Source organism: Cetorhinus maximus, chromosome 6 (assembly GCF_964194155.1).
Source record: "Cetorhinus maximus chromosome 6, sCetMax3.hap1.1, whole genome shotgun sequence".
NCBI lineage: Eukaryota > Metazoa > Chordata > Chondrichthyes > Lamniformes > Cetorhinidae > Cetorhinus > Cetorhinus maximus.
This window is the reverse complement of record NC_135884.1, coordinates 70,024,226-70,039,290: the sequence shown is the minus strand read 5'-3', so window position 1 is coordinate 70,039,290 and position 15,065 is coordinate 70,024,226. Positions and strand designations below refer to the sequence as shown.

At 43.2% G+C, this 15,065-nt stretch overlaps 1 protein-coding gene across 2 annotated transcripts; it reads right to left on the bottom strand.

Moving 5' to 3' along the window:
* Positions 1-241: 241 nt before the first annotated feature.
* On the bottom strand, positions 242-15,042 carry cyb561d2 (cytochrome b561 family, member D2). Of its 2 annotated transcripts, XM_078543836.1 has the most exons (3): positions 14,903-15,038; positions 12,214-12,251; positions 242-2,733 (listed from the first exon to the last, which is right to left on the bottom strand). In XM_078543836.1, exons 1-3 carry the CDS (start codon positions 15,024-15,026, stop codon positions 2,233-2,235), a joined length of 663 nt encoding a protein of 220 aa, XP_078399962.1. In that variant the 5' UTR covers positions 15,027-15,038; the 3' UTR covers positions 242-2,232. The 2 variants fall into 2 exon arrangements, with proteins under 2 accessions (XP_078399962.1, XP_078399964.1); XM_078543838.1 differs by lacking the exon at positions 12,214-12,251 and having other exon boundaries at positions 14,903-15,042.
* Positions 15,043-15,065: the final 23 nt, after the last annotated feature.

Genomic DNA, 15,065 nt, shown 5'->3' with positions numbered 1-15,065 from the left:
TGTGAACTGGGCTACCAACAACATTGTATAAAATTGAAATCCATCCCCTTGTGTGAGGTGACTGAATTTAAAGGGACAGCCACCAATCCAAACTTCAACAAACAAAAATACCCTGGTGAACACTATGCTTTTTGGACAGACAACTCCTGACACTCACTTTGCATTTCTTACAAAGGAATGCAGAGCCCAACTGAACAGAAGTCAAAAAGCACTCAAGCAAAACAGAATGCAACACATGAAGGATGGTCATTTATTTTATTTATTCAGAGCTGGAAGGCACTGACTGCCTGGCTCAGTACAGCTTCAGTACACCAACAGAATTCAGCCACAAGTCAATGAGCAATAAAATCCAACAGTCAAGCAGACACATCTGAATCTGACAGGCTTTTAGCACCATTACTAAGTGTACCACAATCAACAGGATACATCTCTGTAATCTCAATACTGAATCTATTGAAATTACAGGATGTTTCTGTTCTACCCTTACTGGGAACGGAGATACCAAGCAAACAGGGAGCCATTTTGTGCTGATTCAGGTTAGCAAAGAGGCACGTTACTGCTTTAATTTTATTGTAGGACTATCCTCAGCCATCCATGGGATTGAGGACCGAAGTATGGCAGGTCAGGCCAGTATGTTAAGTCTGAGAATTTGAACATTTTTCATAATCAGTCTGCCCACAGGAATTCTTTCAGTCTCTGTAGATATTCTCAGTGTTAAAAGAAAGTTTGTAGTTGATGCAATTTTCCCTTTGAGCTACAGTTCAATGTCAGATCATCCCTTGTTCTGAGTTACAGTCTAAGTCTACCAAACTCTTTGGTCTCTTACTCTTGGAACACAGCCCAGTCTCTGGTTGCTGCAGCTCAAACAAAAGCAACTAGATGGGGACAGGTAACAATACTATACAAGAGAGCTTACAGCACACATGGGCAAATCCTTGGCAGGAAGAATCTCACATCTGCTGGGTTGGTGTGATTCTATTGAAAGCACAGAGTCAGAAGGACACTTGTACACACACAAGACCAGTGTACAGTTAGTCTGCCAGGCATGATCTCACTATGAAAATAATTTTTAATTGTCTGAAGGTGAAAATAATTAAATGGAGCCTAAGATCTCATTCGCAGCTTGGGACAGTATATCGGGGGGGCGGGATGGTGAAATTGGTCATTGGCCACCAAACAGACTGCATCACATTAATTGCCTGTTATACACTCCACTACATATTCCAGTCACTGACTTTGATAAAATAGAATCTCAAGTGCAGTCGGCAATGGTGGGTCAGCCCGTTTTGAGTCACCTTGCATATCCAAATTCCCCTGTTGAGTATCAGAACAGCCTTAGGTACTAATAGCACAGAGAAAGGCCCAGAGATCATACCAATGCTGCACAAGCCATTCCTCTCCACTCAAACAATGTCCAATCAGCAATAATATAAAAACTCTCAATAAATGACAAATGGGGTAAAGCATTCATGCAATACTGTAGTAGCTGCACTTAGGAACACACAAACAACAAACATTTACAAGGATTTGGAATGTGCAACTTGAGAAGAAAACAATTGCATCACCGTTAATTAACAGCCTACTCTAAACAAGAATGGAGGTTGTCAATCTCCTTTGAAATTAGAACTCAGAAAACTTAAGGGTTAAAAAAATTCAGATTTTTAACCATTCTAAGTTAACGGATCCCTCGATGCAGGAGGCACAAAATTTTGGTCTGAACACTGAACTTCACTTCATGTAACATTGTGGCTCAGGAGTACGTTTGTTCCCATTTTGTTGAATCTTTTTTTGAACTTCAAATTGGTAAGAGCGAAAGTAGTAACATTCAGAGAACATCACTACAACCAAGACCCAGCACTGCTCATTGCGATGCTGATTAGCAAAGGAGGAACACAGAGACATTTCATTATGGATGAAGTATATATGAAGACATCCAGAGACTCAAAGGTGTCACAAAGCAGCAGATAATGTTAATTGAGCAAGCTGGGAAACGATCTTGTCAATGATCAGATCTGCTTTTCAATCTCCCAGGATCAGTTAGCATGGAGTAGGATCTCAAAGTCCAGGTTTTGCACTGGTCTGTTCTCATTTAGGTGTCAGTAACCTGTACTGATGGATGGGTCTTCGAGTAATAGCTCAAGTTGGTTTTGATAATTCTACTGCTGTAGGCTTTCAGATTAGTACAAGTCCAGGTTTTTGCTGAGCATCCGAGGGTGGGACGGAATAGTTGATTCAAGGTTGCATCCTCTTTTTCTTCAGGTAGGCATTGGAGATTTGGTTCATGATGACCAATGCCAACAGGACTGGGCAGCAAACTGCAAGGTACCAGGTAATTCCAGTCACTGTTTCGGTGAACCATGTTGAACACATGCCCAGAAGGAGACTGGTGCAGCCCAGCAGGTAGCCAACCAATCCAGAGGTAGCATGGTAGAGTTTCAGTTTGGACAGGGACCAGTTCATTAGTTTGGGGTACAACAGTGACACCCCACCAATGGACTGCATGCAAATGTAAAGGACAGTCACCAGGCCAACCAGGCCATGCCAGCTGGTAAAATGCGGTTTGTCATTCAAGTATTTGTTATAGCTAATAATGGTCAAACCTAGGATAGCACATGTTGAGGCCAGCCCCTGCAACAACCAGTGGGCTCGGACTTTGATTTTCCTCGAGTAGGACATAATAAGGGAAGTCTCTGGAGAGAACAGCAGAAGGGCTTGAGTCATAATGAAGGAAAACTAGGAGAAAACAGAAGAATGGTTAAATTTTTGCACATCAAAACTTCAATGAATCCTTCTTTCCTGCCTCTTCTCTATTGGTAATTTAGCTAACCCTCTGAAACAGAAAGCTGAACTTTTTTGTATACCTTTCCCTATCAACTTGTTCAACTCTGTTCTATCACTATAGCCATGTCAGGATTCATTCCCATTACGTCTGTTGGATCCTTCACTCGGGATTCTATTAGGCTTCAGCTCTTCCTAGAATTCTTACTGTTTATTCTATTGTCTTCAAGACATCTACTTCCAACTTGACCACATTCTACGCATATTTTCAGTCTCTCCCACTCAAGAATCTAACTTTACCTCTCCTTGTTTACATTCTTCCTATCCCCAAGGAGATTGATCTTACCTTTGCAACTGCTGCCCTTTGGTCTTTATATGTATTTTAAAAATGCAGAAGCTGTTGTTAACTCTTAAGATTATAAAAGGAATATCTGTCACCTTGAATGTTTTGGCCTCATTCACAATGGCCAATGGAGTTTTCTGCATGACTATTCCACTGGGGATCTTGTTACCTCAATTATCCACCTCTGGAACTCTTGTTTTTGAACACATTAGCGTTTCACTTGTCACTCTTTTGAATATCTCCAAAGCTCTGGCAGGATCTGGCACCATGCACTCCTAAATAAGATAGCATTGCATAATTTTGCCCATAGCTATCTAGTTTTCTCTTAAATTGTTCTAACTGTGCTGTTATTGATGTTTATTTCTGATTCTTTTCCCATCAACTCAAAATCCCCAATAAGAGTTTTCTCTTCTTCCCAATATATTTCTTCTCCACATAACGATCTCTTCCAACCACCCTCCAGTTCTACACTCTTTTGTAAATGAATCCATTTTATTCTTCCCAAAGTATGCAGTCAGCGCACACAACCTCTTCTGCTTGCACAGTGGCATTTTTGAAGCACCAAATCTCAATCTCTTCCATGCCCACTGACATAGACAATAAAAATCGTGACTTTTTTTCAATTCTTTTAAGTTTCTCCACATCTCCAACCAACAACTGTCACTTCGTTCCATTGATGACTTAATCCACTGGTATTCTTTGCCTCAGTGTGTCTTCTGATCCATTCTGGATCTTCTACATCTCTTTCATTTCTAAAGCTAACGTACTTCTAAAAAGCTTGCTCTCTTTAAGGCCAAACACTTCTTTCCTTCTCTGCAGCTCATGATTCCATTCATGATTTGAACTGTCCCTGCGGAAACTCTTCCAGCAGCTCTCGAACTCCTGGAAAGGATATAGGAAAATGTTGGTAAAGGATCCTTCTTCCTTTCCCATCAACATTTCCATTTTCAATTTATCGAAAACTGCTACCATATTGCTCCTTTGAACCCTGTCGTTCCTTCAAATATGCTAACTTTTGCACTTCTTCCTTCCTAATGTGTTTTTTAGATCAAGCTTTGTATGTTTTCTTTTTAATCTTGTTCCAGTTCATCTCCCTTTCTGAAATGCTGCTAAAAGATAATTCCTACAACAACTCACTTGAGTAATCTTGCAAACTTAGGTGGTGACCATTCTGGTCTTTGGGGTTTTTACACCTGGGCCCAAGGCTCACAAATGCAAACTTTCAGCAATCATGACAGCGATCAGGAGAAGGAAGTTTTACTGATCTTTTCCCCCTCCCTAACCTTTGAACACAAGGCCAAATTGCTCAGTAACACACCAGGCAGTGCACTCATTCAGAATTCAGAACTCTTTGTTCTCTTCTATCATCCCTTATGTCTTTAAAAACCTGGTTCTTGCCCTTTACAGCACTTTTAACTACACAAATTTTAACATAGAGGGATGGGGTTGGAGGGGGGGGGGGGGTGGATTTTGTATTTTGCCTTCTATTTCCCTTCCTTGCTTCTCCCCCAATTTTCAACCTTCTGATAATCACCTTCACTGAAATCCCTAATCCAATTTATTCTGCCTAACTTCTACTTAAGTCACAACATCAAAAAGCTTAAAAGTCACTGGGACTGTAGTTCCTCCCCCTCAAACAGACTGCTAAATACATGCCAAGTCAGGGCCCTTTGAATCCTCATTGTAACAAGCCGTCAAGAAACATCCTTCATTAGCTTTTCAAAGATTAATTTTCCCCGGCTCAAACCCCGAAATCGCATCTTTCGATAGTTTCTCTCCCATCTCCCCTCATGCACTTTCCAAGCACATCTTGCCTATGAACTCACCTCCTGTTCCCTTGACCACACTCACACTAAACTGTTGACCACAACTTCCCTTCTTGGCCACAAAAGCAATATGCTGCAGATGCTGGAAATCTAAAATAAAAATATAGAACGCTGGAAATACTCAGCAGGAGAGAAAAACATTAAGAACAAAAACAAAAATACCTGGAAAAACTCTGCAGGTCTGACAGCATCTGCGGAGAGGGATACAGTTGACATTCCGAGTCCGTATGATCCTTCATCAGAACTAAGACAAATAGAAATGAGATGAAATATAAGCTGGTAGAATGGGGTGGGACAGGAGAGCTTGACAGAGGGCCAGTGATAGGTCGTGGCCAAGAAGAGACTGCCAAAGATGTCAAAAACATTAACTCTGTTTCTCTCTCCACAGCTGCTGCCGCTGAGTGTTTCCAGCATTTTCTGTTTTTATTTTTTTCCTGTCTTGGGATGTGAATGTTGCTGGCAAGGCCAGCATTTATTGGCCGTCCCCAATTGCCCTTGAGAAGGTGACGGTAAGTCGTCTTCCTGAGCCGCTGCAGTCCATGTGTTGACGGAACACCCACCAGGACTCTGACATAGCGAACGGCAATATAGTTCCAAATCAGGATGGTGTGTGGCTTGGGGTGGGGTGAAGGGGGTACTTGCAGTCATTGGTTTCCCCAATTGTCTGCAACCTTCATTCTTCTAAGTGGTAGAGGTTACAGGTTTGAAAGATGCTGTCAAAGGAGCCTTGGCCAGTTGCTTTGATGCACCTTGTATATGTGCACCAGTGGTGGAGGGGTCAATCTTTAAAGTGGTGGATGGGATGCCAGTCAAGGTTTCTTCGGTCTTGGATGGTGTTGAACTTGAGTGTTGTTGGAGCTACGCTCATTCAGAGTATTCCACCACACTTCTAACTTGTGTCTTGAAGATAGTGGACAGGCTTTGAGGAGTCAAAAGGTGAGTTACGTAACTGCAGAATTCCCAGTCTCTGACCTGTCCTTGTAGTTAGAGTGTTTATGTGGCTCGTCCAGTTATGTTTCCGGTCATTGATAACCCCCAGGATGTTGATTGTGGGGGATTGCGCATTGGTAGGGCTGTTGAATGTCAAGGTAAGATGGTTAGATTCTCTCTTGCTGGAGATGGTCATTGCCTGACACATCAACGTTACTTGCCACTTACTAGCCCAAGCCTGAATGTTGTCCAGGTCTTGCTACGTGCAGGCACAAACTGCTTCAGTATCTGAGGAGTTGTGAATGATCCTGAACTCAGTGCTATCACCAGCAAACACCCTCACTTCTGACCTTAAGATGAAGCAGCTGTAGATTGTTGAACGTGGGATACTATTTCCTTCCTGGTTCCCATGTTAGCTGATATTGTTAATGGTTCTTTCACTCCAGGTACTCCCCCAATCTTCTGCAAATTTGCCTTCTACTTACAAAAAAAAACCTTGATCCAGTCATCCTTGTAAACTACCACCCCATCTTCAACCTCACTTTCCAAAGACCATGAGTGCTGTCACCTCCATGCCCATCTTTCCCGGACCAAAATAGCTCCTAACAAAGTCATAAATTATATCTTATGTAAATGTGACAAAAATAAACTCCTTGTCCTTTTCAACCTGTCTGTAGCCTCTAGCATGGTTGACCTCACCATACTCTTCCAATGCCTCCCCATGGTTGACCAGCTGAGTGGAACTGTATTCACCTGATTCCATTTTTAATTATCCAGTTGTAGCCAAAGAATTACCTGCAACAGCTAAGCTTCCCATTCCCACAACAATACCTCTGGTGACCCCCCAAGGATCTATTCTTGCGCCTCCCCCACTACTTATTTACATGCTGCCCCTTGGTAACATCATCAGAAAATACATTAGATTTTACATGTACACTGATAACACCCAGCTATACCTCACTATTGCCTCCCTCGGCTCCTCCACCTTCTCTAAATGATCAGGCTGCTTGTCTGACATCCAGTACTGGATGAGCAGAAACTTCCTCCAATTAATTACTGGGAAGACTGAAACCACAAACACTGCTCCCTCACAACCGACTCCATCCCTCTCCATGGCAAATGTCTGAGGCTGAACCAGATTGTTTGCATCCTTGCTGTCATCTTGACCCTAAGATGAGCTTCCAACTATATATCTGCCCCGCCTCAGATCACCCTTTGCTGAAACCCTCATCTATGTGTATGTTATCTCTAGATGCGATTACTTCAATGCACTCCTGGGCATCCTCCCACGTTCCTGGCCAGTCTCCATAAACTGGAGTTCTATTCATCCATCCCTTCTGTGCTTGTTGACCTACATAGGCTGCCATTCAAGCAATGCTTCAATTTTTAAATTCTCATCCTGGTTTTCAAATCCCTCCATGGCCTCACCCCTTCCTATCTCTGTAATCTCCTCTAGCTCCACAGCCCTCAGATATTTGCATTCCTCTAATTCTGGCCTCTTGAGCACCCCTGATTTTAATCGCCACATTATTGGGGGCCATGCTTTCAGCTGTCTGGGTGCTAAGCTCTAGAAATTCCTCTACCGCTCTTTCCTCCTTTAAGATATCCCTTAAAACCTACCTCTTTGGCCAAGCTTTTATGGATCTACTTAAATATCATCTTATGTGGCTGTGTCAAATTTTGTTTTATATCTCGCCTATGAAGTGTTTGGGACATTTTACTATGTTACAGGTGCTATATAAATACAAGTTGCAGTTGTTAATTTAGAGTAACCAGTATCCCACATAATTACTATCTCCCATAATTATTACCCCCCTGCCCCTTTTCCACATCTGTTCTATGTTAATTTCTTCCTCTCATGGTAATCTGCAGCAATTCCTGAATATTAATTTCCTTACTTTGATGATGCACATTTCCATTCAAATTAGCTCAATCTTCCCATTATCCAAAGCTAAATTTACACTTGTAATTTTCAGAAGCTAACAATTTCCTCTAATGATTCTTTCCTCACTTTATTGCTTCCAAGCATAACCAAGCTGCCTATGTGAAACATATTAGTCTCTTTATTTCACACACAACCTCAAACACTGGTAACAATGCTTCTTATACCCTCCATGCTTCTGGAAGGCATTTTAATTTGAATATTGTTGCAAAGAGAGATGTGTGTGCAAGGTGAAAAGCTTCAGCTACATCAGGACAAACATAAGAATGCCAAATTTCAAACGATCACAACAATTTATACTACAGGAGAAAAGGGTGCTGACTGGTTGGCAAGTTGACTCTGATTGGCTGAGGTGTTGCATCCGGACTGTCGAGATGGTACAGTCTAACTCGCTCCCTTTCTTCAACATGCTAGTTAAGAAATCCACTAATGGGTTCTCCAATACAGTCTATTACAAGCCTCTCTTCACCAGTCAATATACACATTGGCATTTGCATAGCTCCATGTGCTATTAGATTAGCCTCATCAGCAATCTTGTAAACATGGTCCTAACCATTTGCTTAAGCTTGCCGCAGAGGTAGAGTGCATCAAAGCTATCTGTGGGCTATCCTGATCAGATCATTGTTCGCCATGTATTGCGCAAACTTACAAATGGACCAAACACCACCACTTTCGGACCTGAAAAGTGCCCGGTCTACCTCAAATTATCCATGAAAGGCCAAGTATCTGAAAAATCTGAAAAACAAGTTAAGCAAGCTTTTTCACACTGCCACTATGTAGTGGTTACGCAAGTGGCATTTTCCACTGACAGGATGTTGCGTCAGTCCAAAAAGCCTACCACACTATTGAGCAGCGTTGTGTACAAATTCCGGTGTTGATGCGATGCCAGGTACGTAGGCCATAAGTCCCAACGACTGGCTGATCAAATCAAACAGCATATTCCTTCGGTTGTTCGTAATAGGCAGAGAACAGACTGTACTCAACCAGCCGGCACTTGCAAAACCCAAAACAAAACATCTGCTGTTAGATGTGATTCCACAATTGGGTAGCATTTGCTGAACAATCCTGAGTGCACTAATAGCTACACTAAGAACCAGTTTAGTTAATTAATTGAGCTTGTAATCATTTACACTTGCTAGAAGCGAACCCATTCAGGAACCCATTCAGGAATACGTTCAAGCCTTGCTCCTTTTTTGAATTATCCGGGAGCTTGAGAAACCTATAGTTCCCCTTGGTTTCTCCTCGTCAATGCCTCGGTTAATCAGAGTCGACTTGCCAACCAATCAGCACCCTTTTCTCCTGTAATATAAACTGCTGTGATTCTTTGAAATTTGGCATTCTTGCATTTGTCCTGATGAGTTCAAGCTGAGAAGCTTTGGCAACATGTCTCTCTTTTCAGAATTATTTTAATTTGTCAAATTACAGCACTTCCTATTAATTACTGCTTAATTTTATTTTCTCGATTGTTTTTAATTGAGTGCCCTAGATACCCCAAAATTCACCTGACATACAACCTTTCATACTCTCACCTGGCTGATCTCATGATTATGTGCCAGGCTTGGCTCAGTGGTAGCACTCTCGTTTGAGTCAGGAGATTGGGGTTGAAGTCTCATTCCAGAGACTCAAGCGCAAAATGTAACACTCCAGTGCAGTACTGAGGAATCACTGCACTGTCAGAAGTGCCATTTTTCAGAGGAGGTGCTAAGAGGAGGCCCTGTTAGCTCTCTCAGGTGGAAAAAAAGACCCCATTGCACTATTTCAAAGAAGAACAATATTCTTCCCAATACTTATTCCTCAAACAACATACTAAACAGATAATCAGATCATTGGCACATTGCTGTTTGTGAAACCTTACTGGGTGAAAGTTAACTGGTGTTTCCTACATTGCAAAAGTGACTACACATCAAAAGTACTTCAAAACTAAAATGCTTTGAGCAATCTCCACAATATCTCTCATATAAAATTAATAAGTCAGAGTAAATGCTGTCAAACCTCTTCCCATTTATTTTTTTCCATTGTAAGGTGAAAAAAAATTCAGATGTTGCCCAGGCTCCCCAAGAGCTGTTGAGCTAGGTTCCAGGAGATATCATTCATCATTAAATTCACTCATTCAACCTTCTGTTTTCTCTCATAATAAAATAGAGGAACAAAAAGTATTGCGCTCCCATGACAAACAGGAACCTGCTCTCTGCTCTCCTGAATAATGTAGAAGTTATGGGAAAATAAGAACCAAGAATCCTGAAAACATTCCGAAACCAAGATGAGCTTTTTTGTTTCTTTCTTTGGTCTCCCATTCAATTCCACAGCAAGCAGGGCAACACCCTGCTCCCTTTCGCCATCCACCACATATGGTGGGAAGCTTCAATCTCATCTGCTCACTCATGTACCATATTCTGGATGATAAAGGTGATAATGGGGGCGGCACTAATAGGTAGTGGGAAGTGCCAAGGTCTACACTCCCTGGAGAGAAGCTTCAACCTCCACTCAACTGGAAATCTACAATATAGGAAACACACAGTACAGAAGGTGACCATTTGGCCCATCATGCCTATGCTGGCTCTTTAAAAGGAACTATCCAATTAATCCCACTGTTCCGCTCTTTCCCCAAAGCCCGCATTTCTTTTCCAAGTATTTATCCCATTTCCTTTTGAAAGTTTGCATTGAATCTGCTTCCACCACTTTGAGACAGCTTTCCCAGATCATCATAATTTGCTGCATTAAAAAATTCTACTAATCTCTTCTCTGCTTCTTTTGCCAATTATCCCTTAAATCAGTGGAAACAATTTCTCCATATTTACTATAAAAGTTCCACATATTTAATGGAGGTATTCAAAATTCTTACTGTATTCTTTTCTGCTCTAAGGAATCACTGGTTAAAAGGCCACATTTTCAAGCAGCTGCCAGTTGATAGAATTGGCCTCTGGATGCACTTATCAACAGCAACTGGACCGTGTGATCTTAAAGGGACAGAGCAGCTGAAACACAGCTTCACTGTAAGAACAGAATAATACATTGTAAATTATCTGATATAATGCTGGATAATAGAAATTGATTGCCGTGATTATTCAATATCTGGAGTATTGTTGTATCATCTGATTTCCATCATGGTAAAGAGGAACAAGGTGGACCTATTCTATTATAGAGGGAAGGTGATGACATAATGGTAATGTCATTGAATTAGCAATCTAGAGACCAAGGCGTTCAAATCACACATTAGATGGCGGAATTTAAATTCAATTAATAAATCTGGAATTAAAAGCTAGTCTCAGTAATGACCATGAAACCATTGTTGATTGTTGAAAAAACCCATCTGGTTCACTAATGAACCTTTAGGGATGGAAATCTGCCATCTTTACCTAGTCTGGCCTACACATGACTCCAAAGCCACAGCAATGTGGTTGGCTCTTAACTGCCCTCTGAAATGGCCTAGCAATCTGCAATGAAGTCTAAAAGCAATGAAACTGGATGGACCACCCAACATCAACCTAGGAACTCCCTTTCTAACAGCACTGTGGGTGCACCTACATCACATGGACTGTAAATATTCAAGGCAGAGGCTCACCACCATCTTCTCAAGGGCAATTATGGATGGGCAATAAATGCTGGTCTAGCCAGTGACACGCACATCCCATGAACGAATAACTTTTTAAAAACATCCTTATAAAACAGTGCAATTTCTGATTCACCCCAAGAAAAGTTACAGGCAACCTGCCAGTGAGCTTGCAAACTGATACGAGTCTGGCTGGCAGGTCGCTCTGGGATTCATCTGCCACCCTCTGTGTGGAAGACGAGTCAGGAACCTCTACACGACACAGCTGTGAATGAATATGTCAACTCACTCCTGTCCAAAGCAGGAAATGTTTTTGTTTAAAACCTGCATTTGTGTGACCGAGAGAGAGGCAAGGCCCATGGGGCGCTGTGGGAGAGGGGGCACCAGGTATATGGGACGCAGCAGGAGGAGGGGGCTTATGTAGCAAGGATCTCATGGAGCAACTTTCAGGATCCCAACTACCCTACAGGACATGGAGGGTGATAAGTGCTGCATGGTGGAGAATATAGCTTTAATATTGGAAGGGTCACTGACACAGAGGGAGCATGGTAGGCCAACACAGAGGCAGCACACAAGCTCAGCCCTCCTCTCCAATCAATTTCTGCCTCAGTGAGGAGAGGTGCTGAAGGGAGCAGTAACCTGTCTGAGCCTGATACCTATGTCTGAATGGAGAATGAGAGTGTGTGTTTAAGAGTGGAAGAGAATGGGTAAAGATTGTGCAAGGGAAAAGAGAAGATGGTGCTCTCTTTGGAGAGAAGCATATCTTTCAAACAAAAAAGTGTGGTCCAAAGGGCAGCCTCTAATGAGTATCTCTATGCACAATACGCAAGTGTAGATTACTTACAGCAAGAGCCATCAAGAATGGATGCCAAGAAAATAAACCTAGAACAAAAAAGATAAAATGAAATCATCAGCTGTTGTTTAAGGTACATTCCAATGACACCTTCATCATAACACTTGGTCACAAGTACTTTCATAGAATCAAAGAACAAAGAAAAGTACAGCACAGGAACAGGCCCTTCGGCCATCCAAGCCTGCGCCGATCATATTGCCTGTCAAACTAAAACATTTTGCACTTCCGGGGTCCATATCCCTCTATTACCATCCTATTCATGTATTTGTCAAGCTGCCTCTTAAACATCACTATCGTACCTGCTTCCACCACCTCCTCTGGCAGCGAATTCCAGATACTCACTACCCTCTGCGTAAAAAACTTGCCCCGCACATCTCCTCTAAAGTTTTCTCCTCTCACTTTGAATCTATGTCCCCTAGTAATTGACTCTTCCACCCTGGGAAAAACCTTCTGACTATCTACTCTGTCCATGCCACTCATAATTTTGTAAACTTCTATCAAGTTGCCCCTCAATTTCCGTCGCTCTAGTGAGAACAATCCGAGTTTCTCCAACCTCTCCTCATAGCTAATAACCTCCAGACCAGGCAGCATCCTAGCAAACCTCCTCTGCACCCTCTCCAACGCCTCCATATCCTTCTGGTAATGTGACGACCAGAATTGCACGAAATATTCCAAGTGTGGCCTAACCAAGGTTCTATACAGCTGCAGCATGACTTCCCAGCTTTAATACTCAATACCCCTGCCAATGAAGGCAAGCATGCCATATGCCTTCCTGACTACCTTATCCACCTGCGTTGCCACTTTCAGTGACCTGTGGACCTGTACACCCAGATCCCTCTGCCCGTTGATGCACTTAAGGGTTCTGCCATTTACTGTATAATTCCTACTTGTATTAGACCTTCCAAAATGCATTACCTCGCATTTGTCCGGATTAAGCTCCATCTGCCATTTCTCCGCCCAAGTCTCCAAACGATCTATATCCCGTTGTATCCTTTGACAATCCCCTTCACTATCTGCAACTCCTCCAACCTTAGTGTCGTCTGCAAACTTACTAATTAGACCAGTTACATTTTCCTCCAAATCATTTACGTATACTACAAACATGGTTTGTAGTCCAAACTACAAGGTCCCAGCACTGATCCCTGCGGAATACCACAAATCACAGCTCTCCATTCAGAAAAGCGCCCTTCCACTGCTACCCTCTGTCTTCTATGACCAAGCCAATTCTGCATGGATCTTGCCAACTCACCTCTGATCCCATGCCACTTTACCTTCTGTACCAGTCTGCCATGAGGGACCTTGTCAAAGGCCTTACTGAAATCCATGTAGATAGCATCTACTGCCCTTCCATCGTCGATCATTTTTGTCACTTCCTCGAAAAACTCGATCAAGTTAGTGAAGTTTTCAGCACAAAACAAGGCTGTTAGGCTCACCTTGCTAGTGCTGGACTAATAGGGAGGAAGATAACTTGAAGTGGGTTTGGGAGAGATTGGTAAAAGCATACTGCATTGAGTCAACGTGCTCCCATATGTGGAAAACGATGGAGTGAAGAAGGTGCTAGGTTTCTTCATGTTCTTCAGTCGACAAATTATGAATAAGCAAGAGGTTATGGCTGGGTAGGCTACAGTAAAGCCTGTGGCTTACTTGCAGTCCAGTCCCCAGGTCCCAGTAATCAGACTGTCTAGGTATTGGTCAGATATGTCCAAGCTTTTGGCTTCATATGCCACTTCATGGGTATGTGTACCATGGAGTATTGGGATTAATTATAAAGGTTAAATTTGTTTCCTCATTAAGGTGCATATATCTCAGGTGATTGATGTGAACAAACTTAAGCCTTGCAATATTTAGAATTATCTACCAATGAGGCAGGAGCAGTAAAAACAACCCTTTCCAAACCTCTAGGCTCATGAAATTCCCAAAAGAACAACTCTGCACAAATAAGACTAGATTTCAAGGATTTAGAAGGCTGGAGATCCATGTTTGGCTGATCATTGTGGTGAATATAAGAAAGGTGAGGACCTGGAGGTTTTTGAAGGGTCATTGTTGGTCCGGTTGCCACGTTAGTGGATAAATACCAAATAGGAACATAGACTTAACCTTTATAGATGTATCCCTGGCTCCATGGTATAAAGCAAGCAGTTCAGGAGGGAAGAAAGGCTTAAATGACGTTTGACTAGGAATGGAAGCCCCTGTAAAAATGGAACCACTCCACATGATGCAAAAATACACCTGGTGTCCTCTCCCATACACCCGATGTGCCCCCCTCCCCTACGGCCTCCCATACACCCGGTGTGTCCCTCCCCCACTACAGCCTCCCATACACCCGGTGTGCCCCCTCCCCTACGGCCTCCCATACACCCGGTGTGCCCCCTCCCCTACGGCCTCCCATACACCCAGTGTGCCCCCTCCCCTACGGCCTCCCATACACCCGGTGCGTCCCTCCCCCACTACGGCCTCCCATACACCCGGTGTGTCCCTCCCCCACTACGGCCTCCCATACACCCGGTGTGCCCCCTCCCCTACGGCCTCCCATACACCCGGTGTACCCCCTCCCCTACGGCCTCCCATACACCCGGTGTGTCCCTTCCCCCCCCATCCCATTAACCTGATACCCTCTCCCCGATTATTAACGACTCTCCTGGCTTACTCGGCTCCTCTTCTCCAGCTGTCAGATACTCACTGCTGCCCGGCTTTGAGACCACTGCCATGCCGATTGGGAACCCCAGGCTGAGGAGATGTGCTCCTATCCCAGCCGCTTTCCGCAAGGCTCCATACAGCCAGTAGTCCTCATCTGGCTCTGCCATGGCCGCCAGCGGCTGATGCGGCCCTGCGCGATGAGGTCA

Bases quoted from the DNA above. Each gene is read 5' to 3' on its own strand.
- cyb561d2 (XM_078543836.1), bottom strand. From the start codon at position 15,026: ATGGCAGAGCCAGATGAGGACTACTGGCTGTATGGAGCCTTGCGGAAA. The intron at 12,252-14,902 runs GTGAGTATCTGA...TTTTTGTTCTAG, and splicing joins GGTCTCAAAGCCGGGCAGCA to GTTTATTTTCTTGGCATCCA. The intron at 2,734-12,213 runs GTAAGTAATCTA...GTTTTCTCCTAG, and splicing joins CATTCTTGATGGCTCTTGCT to TTTTCCTTCATTATGACTCA.